The 15,786-nt window shown below is 33.6% G+C and overlaps 1 protein-coding gene across 13 annotated transcripts in view; it reads left to right on the forward strand.

Annotated features, from left to right (window-relative positions):
• The window catches only part of LCORL (ligand dependent nuclear receptor corepressor like), a 120,063-nt gene that overhangs the window by 70,235 nt on the left and 34,042 nt on the right, over positions 1-15,786 (forward strand). For all 13 annotated transcript variants that reach the window (XR_013993187.1, XR_013993188.1, XM_081045807.1 and 10 more), the window contains one exon: positions 6,390-6,641. Coding sequence is in view for 11 of the 13 variants with exons in the window: in XM_081045807.1 (XP_080901933.1) it covers positions 6,390-6,641 (252 nt within the window). In the remaining 2 variants the exon portion in view is untranslated. The remainder of the gene's footprint in view (positions 1-6,389; positions 6,642-15,786) is intronic.

Genomic DNA, 15,786 nt, shown 5'->3' on the forward strand with positions numbered 1-15,786 from the left:
TTTGCATTTCTCTAAATGACTAATGATTTTAAACATCTTGTCACGTGCTTATTGGCCATCAGTAGTATTTTCTTTGGAGAAATGTCTACTCAAATCATTAACCAGTTTTTAATCAGGCATTTATCTTTTTATTGTTGAGTTGCAAGAGTTATTTTTATACTGTGGATACTAGTCCATTATGAGATACATGATTTATAAATATTTACTCCCATTGTTTGGACTGTCTTTTTACTACTTCATAGTGTCTTTCAAGCCTAAAAGTTTAATTTTGATCAAGTCCATTATACGTTTTTTGTTGCTTGTGCTTTAAGTGTCAAATCTAAGGAATTGTTGCCTTAATCCAAGATCATGAAGATTTACACATAAGTTTTCCTCTAAAATTTTTATAGTTTTAACTCCTATATTCAGGTCTTTGATTCATTTTGAGTTAATTGTTGTAAATGGTATGAGGTGTGGATTTCATTTACTATTAGGTCCTTTCATTAGGTCAGGTCTGTTAGTAAAAAAAAAAAATCTAGTTTTGTTTGTCTGAGAATGTCTAAATTTCTCCTTTACAAAGGATAGTTTTGCTGAATATAGAATTCTTAGTTGATTGTCTTTTTCCTTCAGTTCCTTGAATATGTCATCCCACTGACTTCCGGCTTTCATGATTTCTGATGTGGTATTGATTGTTAATCATTGAGGGTCCCTTGTGTGTGATGAGTAGATTTATTTTCTTGTTGCATTCAAGATTTACTCTTTGTCTTTGGTGTTTGACTGATTAATTAGAATGCATCTAAATTGTGTCTAGATGCATCCAAAGGTGACTTCTTTTATTTTGCTTGGATTTTGTTGGGCTTGGTGTAGATAAATGTTTTCCATCAAGTTTGGGACATTGTCAGCCACCATTTTCTTCTAATATTTTTCCTGCCTCTCTCTTCTCATTCTGGGACTACCATTTGTGAATGTTGTGTGAATGTTGGTACACGTGATGGTATCCCACAGGTCTCTGAGGCTTTGTTCAATTTTCTTTCTTTTTTAAAGAGAACTTAGCAGTTTTCTTCCTTTCTTTCTTCCTATCTTTGTTCCTTCCTCTCCTCTCCTCCCCTCCCTGCCTTCCTTCCTTCCTTCCTTCCTTCCTTCCTTCCTTCCTTCCTTCCTTCCTTCCTTCCTTCCTTCTTACCTTCTTTCCTTCCTTTTCTTCTTCCTACCCTTCCCTCAGGCTTTGTAATCTCAATTGGCCTATTTTCAAGTTCACTCATTCTTTTTTTCTGCCAGCTGAAATCTGCTATTGTATCCATCTAGTGAATTTTGCATTTTAGTCAGTGTACTTTTCAACTCCAGAATTTCTGTTTGGTTCTTTGTAAAAACTTCTATTTATTTATATTATTATTTAGTGAGATATTCTCATGATACTTTCCTTTATTCCATTATACAAGGTTTCTTTAGTTCTTTGAACATATTTTAAATAGCTGATTTCAAGTTTTTGTCTAGTAAGTCCAATATCTCCACTTTTCTCAGAGTTTCTGTTGGCTTTTTTCTTCCCATATGTGGACTGTACTTTCATGTTTTTTGCATTTCTTATTATGTTTTGTTTAAACACCTGGATATTTTAAATAATACAATGTTAGTTACAACTATGGAGATCAGATTATCCCCTACCTAAGGGTTAGTTGTTGTTTGTTTGTTTGTTTGTTTGTTTAGTGACTTTTCTTAACTAATTCTGTGAAGTCACTTTTTTTATATTTTGTGGCTACTGACCTCTCTGCTGTGTTAGCTTAGTGGTCAACTAGAACAGAGATTTCCTTAAATTTCTAGAACCATAAGATTCTCAGTCTTTGCCTAAGGACTATGTGTGTTGGAGAAGGCTACCTCAAAACTGAGACGGGAGGACGGCAATAGGGTAATTTGAAATACCACTTGTTGTTTTTACTGAGATTTAGCCAATGTTCTTGAATGGATATTTTCTGGAAAGATTTCGGTTAATTCCAGAGTTCTTTTGTTTAGCAGAGTGAAATCTTTCCCACAAAAATATGAAAATTAAAAATTCTCACAAGACCCACATTAGTAAGAAAGTCAAATTTTAAGAAAACTTAGCAGCTTTCTAAAGCATATTTTCCTGCATGTTTCCCTGATTTGGTCTTTGCCCAACCTTTCTTCAGTTTAGCCACATTTGCTCTCTATATTGATTGGAAATTTTCAAAGCAATCAAGACCTAGTTTCTTTTCATGTAACAGTCTTTTCTTTAGTTTATCTCTCTCTCTTCTTACAAGGCATCTTATTGGCAAGACGAAACCAGAAGGCATCTCAACACTTTGCTTAGAAATTTCCTTAGATAGATTACCCAACTCATTAGGCACATTTTTTTACTTTCCAAGTTATTACACACAACAGTGTTGTCTTCTTGCCACCATATAATAAATATAGCCTTTCTTTCACTTTCCAATAACATTTACCTCATTTTTCTACAAGTCTTCACCATTCAGCTTTATCAAAGACCATGAGGCATCAATTAACAACTTTTTCAAGGTACTTTAGGCTTACGTTAGTACCGTCTGCTTCTAAATTTACACCTATATTTTAGGTTTTAATTACAGCAGTATTCCACTACTATATATCAAAATTTGTATTATTATCTTGTGCTATTTAACAAACTACCTCCAAAATTTAGTAGTTTATTATCTTACATATTCTCTTAGCTGGAAATCTGAGTGGCTCAGTTGGATGCTCCTGGCTCATTTTCTCACTTGGTAGTAGTCAAGGGGTCAGATAGGGTTGCAGTCATCTGGGATTTGATTGATCTAGAGTATCTTCCAAATTCAGTCATTTTGCTGTTTGCAGGAAACTTTAGTTCCTCTCTATATGAGCCTCACCATATATCTGCTCACAGTATGGCTCCCTCCAGAGTAAGTAATGAGAGAGACATAGAGATGGGAAGGACGAGTAGTGGTGGGGGTTAGGGTAAGCAGCAAACACCAGCATTCAAGAGTATCCAAGATAGAAATTGCATTCATTTATCAGCTAATATATCAGAAGCGACATGCACTTCTGCAATATGCTGTTAATCACACATACCACCTCTGATAGAACGTGGAAGGGACTATACAAGAGTATGAAACCAGGAAGTGGAAGTCATTGAGAACCGTCTTGATACTGGCTACCACAAAGAGCATGTTAAACTTTTGAATTATTAGGTTGGTGCAAAGGTAATTGCAGTTTTAAAAGTTTAAAACAAAACAAACAAACAAAAAATTGCAAAAACCGCAATTACTTTTGCACCAACCTAATAGTTAAATTTGAAAAGTGAAAAGACAGGACAAAAATAAGTTTGTTTTGTCTTCTTGGGGGCAATAGACATCATTTCCATGTGGCAACATTGTCTCTTCTATCCAAATATTTATTACTTGCCTGACCTTTGAAAACACTTGCATTTATAATCCCTGGCCTAGATCTTTAATTAACCCATTTGCTTTTTTGTAGTTATGGCAGCATGCACAAGTAATTTAGAAGGCTCACTAATTAGCAGCTGAGCAACATTTTCTTTGTCTCTTTCTCTTTTTTATTTTATTTTTTATTTTTTATTTTTTTGCCAAGTCCTTCGGTCTCATACACATAGACTTATTCCCCAGTGTAAAAGGACAAAAACTAAGCAGTGAATAGAATATAGTAGCGCTATCTTCTGCTTTAGTCTTAGCTCTAAACTCAACCCTGTTTAGTATAGTCCTCATCACCTGTTATAAGTCTGATTATGCTTTTGTTCTTTTTGGTGAATTTACTTGTTTTCAATTATAAGATGACATTAGTCAGTAAATTGTAGGACAGTTAAATACCTAAAAGTCCAGTATCTTTTTTTAACACATAATGGGAAACAAAATTAGGCATGAAAAAAGGTGAAGTAGAATGTTCACAGAAACCTTCAAAGATTCCTGCTGGTAATAATCAAGAATTGGGAATCTTTATATGCAACGTGGAAATTTCTTGTTTTGATAAATCACTTTAGTTAGGTTACATGTGTTAATATTATCTATTCTGGACCAAAAAGTAAAACGTGGGTTTAGAAATTGTTCTTTTTATTTTCTCAGTTAATAATTTTATGTTTGCCTTAATATTTTTACTTATTTGACATTTTTGATATAAATAAAATATAAATGTTCAGTCTGCATCTTTTTGTTTCTCATTGCTTCCACTATAACTTAAGAACTAACATTTATCATACTGTTTATTTAAACAGTATGATAAATGTTAGTTCTTAAGTTTTATTTTATCTATAGGTTTTATTTTATCTTAAGGTTTATTTTATCTATAATCTCATATAACCTTAAAATACCCTGTGAGCAAGCCCCATGATGGTTTTCAAGGTTCTGTTATCATTTCCATTTTTATAACAAAGAAACTAAAACATGGAGGGAATGATATGTATCTAGCCTAAGTTCATAAATATAACTAAGATTCCAGTCTATGAGCTAAGTCTTTTTTTTTTTTTTTCCAGTATTCCAAGACAAATTCTGTCTCTCGTCCCTACCGGCTTCAAAGAAAAAATGTGAAGGCTGAAATGATACTTTTCTTATAGTAACAGTCCCTTTTTTTCAGATGTTTCTTCAGGATTTAAAAATTCTTTATTTTACAAGATGTAATACAATGTAGATGTTTATTATGTACCATCTCCAGCCGGTTTGAAACAGCACCCTGTGATCAAATATATTGATATTTCTGCAGGTCCATAAATAGATTCATGTCAGTTTAGGCCACATTTTGCTACCAAATGTGGTGGTGGTCATGGTTGAGGTGTTTGTTGCTTCTTCTCACCTCCAAATTGTATGTTTTTAAACCTTTTTGCATTTTAGAATCATGAATCTATAATGATAAATGCTAGTTGGAAGACTTGCCTTCAGATGTCTTAGACAAGTGCTCCTGCTAATACTGAACCCCCAAACTGAGGAGAATTAACCCTTCAGTCTCAGACAGCCCTGGATCAGGGCAGGCCTATTCACATAACATTGATCTGCCTAGGTAACAATTGAGGTATTTGAGGAGCAAAGAACTAGTATCTTAAGTAGGCCCACTTCCAAAAGGAATAAGTATATGTAGCCTAACCAGGTATGCTTAGTCATCTGTCTCAATTTACCAACCAACCATTCTGCCTCTGAAGGAGCAGAGTAAATAAAAAGATTGGAGTGAGAGCAGAAGTGTGTGTGTGAAAAACCACTACCAACCCTCATTCCCAATTCCAAAACTCTCCATCATTTATATATACTGTGTTTATAAGTGGTGTATCACTATTCCACGTCTCTCACTATACAATCATTCAATTGTTTGACCTCTTATACAAGTTTCAAGTAGAATTGCATGTCACTGCTGACCTTCATTATAGTTGATATAGGTGATACAGCTTATCAGCATGTATCAAGGATTTATTAAGACCCTTAATAATGATATTGCCTTTTTTATAGGACAATCTTAGTACACGTTTGCTGAAATATTTAGGAGTGAAATGGCATAGTTCTACAATTTACTTTTTAGTGGTTCTGCAAACAAAAAATGTTAAAGCAAATGTGGCAGAATACTAACAATTCTTGAATCTTGGTGGAGGCTCTCTGTATGATTTTACTGTTCTTTATTTTTTCTTTATGATTGAAAATTCTCTATGTAAAAAGTTGAGGAAAGAAAAAAATCCTTGATAACATTCAAGCTATATGTGAAATGCACATTTGACAGAAATGAAGAATTTACTGGTAATTAACAGTTATGAGCATTTAGATGTTTTCTTTAATAGTTAATGCATGTACAAGTTGTATAAGTTAAAAATTGTTTGGTTACTTATATATACAATTTATGTTCACATACTGTTTTAATATCTAGTAGAGTACATTTGAATTAAAAATAAAAATAAGCTGTTCTGCTCCTCTAATTCTTTATCTGTATTTTAGTTTGAGACCTAAGAAGTGATTAAATATGCCAAGTTTGGGGTTGATATATTATAAGCTGATTAAACCTATAAGGTTTCTATCGTTTTTCCCCGAAAATAAGACCTAACCAGACAATCAGTTCTGATGCGACTTTTGGAGCAGAAATTAGTAAAAGACCGGTCTTATTTTACTATAAGATTGGGTCTTATATAATATAATATATAATATAATATAACATAATATAATATAATATAATACTGGGTATAATATAATATAGTGTAATATAACATAATACTGGGTCTTATATTAATTTTTGCATTAGAGCTGATTGTCCGGCTAGGTCTTATTTTCGGGGAAACAGTATTGCTAAGTCCAAGAAACCTTTGGCAATTACGGACTGATGCTAAAAGACTCTGAAATCATTCATTTAAAATAAAATTAAGAGTAAATCTTGTTTTTCTGCATTTCATGTTTTAATGCTTATTATATTTATTTCTTCCCTAGATCTTCCTCAGAACTGTGATCCTAACATTCCCCTAGTTGCTCAGGAATTAATGAAAAAGATGATACGTCAGTTTGCAATTGAGTATATTTCAAAAAGTGGTAAAATTCAAGAGAATAGAAATGGTTCAATTGGACCAAGTCTAATCTGTAAAAGTATCCAAATGAATCAAGCAGAAAACTCCCTTCAGGAAGAACAGGAAGGCCCCTTAGACCTCACTGTGAATCGAATGCAAGAACAAAATACTCAGCAAGGTAAGGCTTTTGTATGTGTATAATACATAAGTTTATGTTTTAATATTCTTAAATATATGTACTCTTATAGTCATAAAGAGATTTTAGAAATAATGTTAGTTGTAATTAGCCTGTATGATATGGACTAGTGAGAAAAGCTAAATTAGAACTTTTGGATCGCATTTGACTTTTGTCTATAAAAGTAGAAATTTGAGCTGCTCTCAATCTCTTTTCACGATAAGATGTATGCTGAGTGAATCCTAACAAGCAACTTAAAAGCAAAGTATGCAAATAAAGAGATGTATGTGATAAAAAGTTATTTTTAAAATGTACAGCTAAGAACATTGATTAAGCACTTGCTATTCAGTTTTGCACTTAGGTGAAAAATAAAAAGAAATAGATGATTTATCTTCTATTGTTGATGATATAAGTGGGGAAATAGACATGATTAATATGACATATGATAAATATAATGTAGTCATATCACTATACAGCGATCCATTTTTCATAAGAATCTGAATGATGAAGGCTGTGTTGGACTTCTCTAATCGTTAATTGAAGGAAAAGCCATGACTTACAGAGGGAAGGAAGGAAGGGCCTTTTAAGTGCTTGTGGAAGTGCCAAATAAGTGTTTGCCTGGAGAAGAGAGAAGAACAAGTAGCTTTTGTTAACACAAGTTAAGGATGTTATTATTGTCAGTCCTTGAAGCCAGAAAAATATCAGCATTGAAATGTTTGATCACAGAAGGCCAGTGCCGTGTTTGGGGCACTAAAGAAAAGTACACTCGTTGTTGTTTAAAGGAGACAGACTTTTCAGTATGTGAGACAGATTAAAATTGAGAGGGAGCTGAAATACGGAAATAATTTTCTTTAATTTTATATGAGTTTATGTGGAAAGATATGAGATATTAGATAGTTTATAAGACAGAAAATGTCAAGGATGACTACAGCATAAGGCTTAAGGAAAAAATACGTAAGTTTTAGAAGTTAAAAAGCATAGGATTTTTAGAACTTTTTGTTTGTTTTGATTTTCCATGTTTCACACCGTATGTCTCTCTTCTTCTGTGGGAGGCAGTTCAGTGTTCTAAAGAGACTAAAAGGTAGGCTTTGGTATCTGACAGACTTGTGGTTAAGTCTGCTACTTAATAACTTGAACAACTAACTTTACCTATTGGAACTTTCATTTCCCCATTGTTATTTGGCAATAATAATAACAAACTCATTGAAGCAACAGGAAAGTTAAATATAAAGTAAAAGATACTCAAGCACTAGTCTCATAAAAGATAATAATGTACATTATGTAAATCATTGTGATATCCTAGGGAAAGTGCACAAATATGTACATGAATATCCTGAGGTTGAAAAAAGTAGTGATAGTGGATATAAATCTGTACTTTATAGTCTTGTTTGTGATTTTAATTTTGGCAGATGACCTCTCATGTGACGTCAGTTCTTCAGGATAGGGATCATTTAGTCTAGTGTGGCTTGTAGAGTAGAAAGCAAAAGAGAGTGGTAAAGATGAGACTGAAAAAATGGGTAGGGACCAGATTGTGAGAAAGCCATGTAGAATATATTAAGGATTTTGACTTTTCTTGGGGCCGCAGAAAGCTGCTAGATTGCTTTAAGCACAGAGTAATAAAATGAGATCTTCTTTTATAAAACCGTTCTGCTGCAGTGTAGGTTGGTAGTCTCTACTATTGCCTACACGCACACTAAACTTTTTAACAAATGGAGTACATACCGTCTGATGCATTTGTGTGCACACGTGTGTGTATATGTATGTACACACACTAATACTTTATATGTGCTCATCTTCTCACAAATTAAAATTTTAAAGTTGAAATAAAGATGTTATAATTTTCAAATGTCTAATTATAACTTCCCCACAAGTGTCTTATTACATAATATAGACTTCGTGAGAGTATCAATAGTAATGATAGAAGGTATAAATCAATATTTCAAATCTCTTTCTTAAGAATTAAACAAAAAATTTGGCCTGATTTCACTGTTCTTACAGCATAATCAATATAGTGCTTATACTAGTAATAGCAGTGTTAGTTCTGCCTGTATTTGTTATTTGCTAATGCTTAACATTTTTCATATTATTTTTACTCTGTAATTTCTTAACAGTACCCATTAAAGCCAGGTGTTCATTTTGTGAGTTCCTTTGTTCAAATTAGATAATGTAATTCATTGATCCAATAAATATTTTAATCATAATAATATGAATAATTTATGGAAAGTCTAACCTATAGATATATAAAATTATCAACCCCAAAGAGTTTTACAGGTTACTTTATATAAGCTGAAAGCAACAGGTAATTCCTATCTATAACAGACTATTTAAAGTATAGAAAAGAGAAATGTTGGTATAATCTTTATACCAATATCAGACAGAGATAGCAAAAGAAAGAAAAGTTGCTTACCAGTCTTATTTACAATCCTAGGTATAAAAATCCTAAATAAATATTAGCAAATTAAATATAGTAAAATATAAAAACATGATAGATAATGACCAAAGGAGCACGACTGATTCTACATTTGAAAAAACCTTATGATTTTTCACATTACCAAAAAAAGCAAAACTATGTCATCCTTATAGATATAGAAAAAAATACTGACAGATTTATGATAGAAATGCTTATCAAACCAAGAATATATGAGCACATTCACTACCAGAAACATCATAACCTAATGATTTAAAGTAATGCAGCAGGCACAATGCACACTCTCACCAATTTTTAAAATTTAAGAGAGGTCCTGACTCATGATGAGGAAAAAAATAGAAGTATGAAAATAAGCAGTATTAATATGTTATAAGGAAAGAATGAGCAAAATTGTGTTTGCTTAGAAACAATATGATTGTGTATGTAGAAAACATAAAAAATAATATTTAGGTAAACTTTTAGAACTGATGAAAAAGTTCAGAAAAGATACTACTCACAAGATCAGTGTACAAGTATACTACATCTCAGCAATCACTCAATTAGAAAATGGAGTTTAAAAGGAATCTCATCAACAATAGCAACAAAAGCAAGAAAAACATTAAAACACCCAAGAATGAAACTAATAAACTGTTTAAGACCTTATGGAGAACATTATAAAACTTTATTGAAGGACATTCAAGAAGACTCCCAAAATGAGTGGTTATATTTTCAATGAATGGGAAGACTAAAAAAATGGAAAAATTCACTGTACTTACAAATTCAGTGTCATTCCTGTCAAAATTCTGGTAGTATTTATTGTAAAACAATGACTGCCAAACCTTAAAATTCATGAGCAGTACTTAATGTGCCAAGAATAGCTAAGTCAAGGTGGTGAGGGACTTGCTCTAAAACATCAAGACACATACCAGGTCGGACAATTAAGTTCACGCATTCATCCTAGAAAAAGTGCCACATATCTCATTGTCTAATATCACTACGGTCACCTTCGAAGTAATACCCTTGGGAAGTTATGCACTGACGCCAACATCGAGTCCACCCTTCAAAGCAATTTTGGAACTCTTTTCCTGGAATGGCCATCAGAGCTGTCATAATGTCACCCTTGATGTCCTGAATGTCATCAAAATGTCTTCCTTTCAATATTTCCTTTATTTTCGGATAAAGAAAGAAGTCATTGGGGGCCAGATCATGTGAGTAGGGATGGTGTTCCAATACAGTTACTTGTTTACTGGCTAAAAACTCCCTCACAGACAGTGCTGTGTGAGCTGGTGCATTGTTGTGATGCAAGAGCCATAAATTGTTGGCAAAAAGTTCAGGTGTTCTTAACTTTTTCACGCAGCCTTTTCAGCACTTCCAAGTAATACACTTAGTTAACTGTCCAATTGGTACAGATTCATAATGAATATTGCCTCTGATACCAAAAAAGGTTAGCAACATCATTGCAACAAGTTCGCCAGCTTAATTGTCAGACCTTATATTTAGTGCAGTGATTCAAACGGTGCTATTGGCCATATACAAATCCGTAGTACAGATTAGCAAGCCCAGAAACTCTAAACATTAGTGGAATCTTGGTACAAGACAAAGATGTCATTATAAATTAGGGAAGGATGGCCTATTCAATAAATGGTTCTGGGGCAATTGATTACCCACATGAAACAAACAAACAAAATAGTTGGATCCGTACCTCACACCACTCACAAAAGTAATTCCAGTTGGGTTAAAGGGCTAAATGAGAAAAGAAAAACTGAACATTAGAAAAGATACAGGATTCTATCTTAATGAATTCAAAATAAGAATTTCTCAAGATGCAAAATTACCAGTCTGCACAACAATTTTGTAAATTTGACTATACTGAAATATAAAACGGAAGTATTATAAAAATCAGTGTGAACAGAACAAGCCTCAAATTTGGAGACAGTGTTTAAAACTGATGTAACTGTCAACTGTTCAACCAACAAAACAAAACTACAGCCAATAAGAAAAATGCAACTCAGTAAAAAATAGGCAAAAACAGTTTTCAAAAGATAGCAAATTAACCAAATAACCAAAGAAAAAAGATGCTCAAAAAATTATCCTGCCCAGTTTCCATCCCAGTGTAGGGTTGTTTTATTCTGTAGTATAAGAGACGGTAATTTAACCTCTGATTGACAATAAACTTGCAAAAATATTTTGTTTGACACCTCTGACAGTTAATCTCGTATCTCTGAAACATCTCTTTGTATATTTTCTCCATCTGCAGCAATATTTTACTTTATAGTACTGCAAATATTTGTATAAATGATTATATCTCCAAGACTTCTCTTTTCCATGTTAACTTTGGGGTTGTTTTTCCCATTGCCACAATATGAAAAAGTTTATTTTTTTTTACAAACTTGTGCTGTAAATTTATGTTGAAAGTATTATGTCTCACTACACCTATTTTCCATGCAAATCTTTTTAGCTTCTTTAATTGTTCTTCATAAGTCAGTTTTCATACTTCTCATTTTCTTTGCCCTATCTTCCACAAACCTAGACTGACTTAAAATACAGTCACCCTAAAGGAAACATTTTCATTGTACTTTCTAACAAGGTATTTTAATATTAGAAATATTCCTTTTTGTACCTTCATTTCTGCAGATTTATATAAATGCTCTGAACCTCAGAAACTGGGAGCAAGTAAGTCTTGCATTGCTTGTACCAGTGATTCTTTTTTGTCCTGGCACACTAAGTTAAAAACAGATAGAAATACTATTGGCAGAGCAAAACTCTTTTTTTAATTTAAGTGTCAATCTAGGGCCAAAGTAAAACTTCTCCTGAATTCCAAAGCACAGGAAAAACGTGCAGTTTATGGACCTTTATCATTAGCATGACAACCATGAGGAATTTACCAATCCTGTACAAAACAGGATCACACGTGGGCAGAGATGAACCAGTAGCCCTTCGCTGGCTTGCTGCTGTAGTTTTCTGCTGTGAGGTCCAGTGAATATCCTGGTGGAGCTTTACTATAATAGAACATTTCTCACTGCATTGTAATTGTTTCCATGTTTGTCTCCCCACTGCAATCTACCCTTGTCTATTCACTTATATCCTTAGTGCATGTATGGTGTGTGACATATTGGATTTATTGGATTAAAATTCTTCACTATTTTCAAATGCTACTGACAACTAAAATGAGATTTGATCATTGGATTTGTGATTTTTTTGGCATTGAAATTTTTTATTTTAAACATTTTGGATGGAAAATACCCTGAAATATCTTTATACTTCCTTAAACAACATATGGAACTGGAACAGTAAGTGTCATGATGAAGATTAATTATTGTACTGCCTTTTAATAACTTGAGATATTTAGAATTGTTTTCCTTTAATATAACTGGCAATAGATAGGAAAAAAATTTTTAAGAATTATTACTTCAAACTTCAATGGCTATAATATACCAGTCATTTTCTAGACACAAAGGAAACAGTAGGAAACAAGATAGAAAATGTTCCTCCCCTCATGGGACTTGTATTCTAGTGGGGTACACAAAGAAAAGATAAACGTATCAATAAAAAATAATTTCACAAGATGATAAGACCTACAGTGGAAATAAAACACAGTAACAGGAAAGAGTAATGCAATGGCAGGTGAGAAGAGGTTACTATGTTGGAATAAATAATCAGGCAAAACCTATGAGGTGATTTGTCCCGTCTACAACCAGTCAATGGAAACAATTTGTGTTTAGTATTAGACATGTATTCAAATATACAGAAAAATACACCACAATAATCTTGTTCCTGTTACCTGGAACTAATTTGTTATTTGATCATATTGGCTTCTGATATGTTTTCTGATAAGGAACTATCACATCCTTTCATTTATTCTTGGAAGCAACCACTGATAATACATACTTATGCATCTGTAAGCAAAATAGTTATGTGTCCTTTAAAAATTGATGTAAATGCACTCTTGTTAATTTACTCCTGAAACTTGCTTTTCTTACTCATCAGATTAGCAAAAATTAAAAATCTCAACAACACCAAGTATTATCAGCGATATGGGAAACATTTGAAATTGTACATAGCCTATTGTCTGGCACTTACACTTCTGGATATATCTTAGAAAAAATCTTATACATGAGCACAAGAAAATATTTGACAGGATTTTATTTCAGCATCATTTATAATTGTGGAAAACTAAAACAACCTAGGTACCTACCACTAGGTAAATAAATTTCAGTCTCTCCCTTTCTCTCCTGCTTGTTCTATTGCCCTAGCGCATTTAGCATAATGAGTACTTAGTTTTATCCACTGAGTTAATCATTAGTACTTCGGAAATATATACACAAAAAAATATATTTTTGTGTATATGTTTTTTGTGTAAATATCATATATTATGATACGACAGCTCCATTGTGAAGGTGTGATGCTCATAGACATAGTTACCATTCAGCTAGATAGAACAACAGCAGGAACAAGAAAATGCCCTTTAACACCACCCCCCACCCCCACAGACACACACTCCTGATCTTCCTTTTTCTCATCCTTTTTCCCAAGCTCACTCTCTCCTTCTCTTACTGTTTTTGCTTTTCTAATTCAGACAGTCCTAGGGGTAACTGTTTATGACATTTCTAGCTCTTACGCTACTGCCTTTATGATGGAAAAGGGAATCATGGTATCAACAAAATACAAAAAAAAAAGTATAGGTGATAACACTGCACACAGAAAGTAAGATTTTCTATAGACTAAAATTTATCTAGAAATCCTTTACTATACGTATTTATGTATCTTGTATTCATTACATAAATGTTCATTGATTAAAGAATTTTACTGTGGCAGAAATATGTTGAAGGAGTTTATTTTCCATTTTCACTAGATAACAGACTATAATGTTACTTTTGTTAGCAAATACTTTCAGCATAAAACTTAATATGGGCAACCTAGGTTTCTATGGAGAAAAAAAGCATTTCTCACCTAGGTCACTGTTTGGAGTTCCCCTAGAAGGGGAATCAGGAGTGTAGACCTGATTTGGGTAGCTCTCTTAAAGATGGAACAGGCCTTATTGTCAAGCTCATCCTCCAGATTAAAATTAGCTATAACCAGGGCTGTGTGTGGCTGTCAATGAAGCAGTCAAGGAGTGATCCAAAAAGGACAAGATTACCTTTATTGCACTAGCTAGGGAGCTATAGCCTAGTTTGCACAGTTAAAGTTAAACGGAGAGAGAAGAGATCCTCTGTATCTGCTTCTTTCTGAAATAATTGACTTTAAATTGACCATATCAAAAGTCTGGAAGACTTTAGAATTGGAGATTTTTCATTAATTCATTCTGTAATTCATTCTGTAACTAGGAATAACAGACTTACAGAAAGTGTGTTTTACATGCTACAAACCATATAAAACCTAAGCAAAATCAAAACTAGTGAATTGAATTACAAATCTGAATATGGATTTTACGTAGTTAGGATTTTTCTTTAAGGTGGTAGTCTTACAAGGTCTTGAAATAGTAAAATTTTAGTTGCTGAAGGAGAGAAATGAGATAGTAAAAGAGAAGACAGCATTGGTTTCTTCTAGTAGGTTATAGCCCTTTATTATTGTTTATGGAATACAAGTGAAAAAGTCAAGATCTCTGACGTTGAAGAATTCAGTCTCATGGGAGAAAAAGACATGCGAATCAATAAATTCATGAGAGCGTCATAGGTGTTACAGGATATTGTTGACTCAAGGGAGACAGTAATTAGCCTCCACTTGGAAGGTTCACAATCTTTAAAGATGAGTAGGAGTTTGACAAGTTAAAAAGGTGGAAAGCACATTCTAGGCAGAGGGAACCATGCACTGAATTTTGAGAGACCTGGCACCACATAGCATGTTTGAGGAACTACAAGTGGCTAGATACACAGGAAGTGTGAGTTGGAGACTAAGCATACAATTGGGTTGGATGGATAAATTGGGGCAAGATACTTTATTTAACAATTTTTTAAAGTATGATGTTCCGTAACTTTATCTGTCCATTCTCCCCTTTTACCCTTTTAATCTAGGCATTCTAACCTCTAGCCATACTGAATTTCTTCCAGTTCTTCAAAATTCTGTGCAACAAATACTTATTGAACACTTATTGTGTGCTAGGCACTATTCTAGGCAGTGGATATACATCAGTAAATAAAATAGACATAACTGTCTGCCTTCACATAGCTTATAGTCTCATGGCTAACACTGTAAGTATAGAAACAAGTAGAATACAGCCTGCTAAATGCTAAATAATACAGGTAAGTGTTGCAGCTGTAGGAACCTAGAATAATGATGATCAACGAAGTCCAAGTTGTATCCTGAATGATTGAATGATGAGTAAGAAATGGTGAGAATTAGGATGCGTGTGGGATAGAAGGCCAGGAGTGTCCCAGGAAGAGGAAACGAACTGAAAGTGTGAAAGCCTAGAGACGAGAAATTCATAGCAGGTTCCTTGCTCCTCTACAGGTTTCCCCAACAGGTTTCCTTGCTCCTCTGCTCTTCACCCCTTGCAGTTCATTCTCCCTACACCAGATGGACGCTTTAAAAACAAGTTAAAGTTGTTTCAGTATTATGCTCAAAATTGTCCAATGGTTCCTGTCTCAAAATAAAATTCAGATTTCTTACCCTGGCCTACAAGGCCCAATGTGATCTGTCTTCCTCCATTTCTTGCCTCATCTCTCTCAGCGTGGTTTACTCTACTCCAACCACCCTGGCTTCTTCCCTCTGCCTCAAACATTCCAGACATGTTTGCATATCACA

Source organism: Rhinolophus hipposideros, assembly GCF_964194185.1.
Source record: "Rhinolophus hipposideros genome assembly, chromosome: 1".
NCBI lineage: Eukaryota > Metazoa > Chordata > Mammalia > Chiroptera > Rhinolophidae > Rhinolophus > Rhinolophus hipposideros.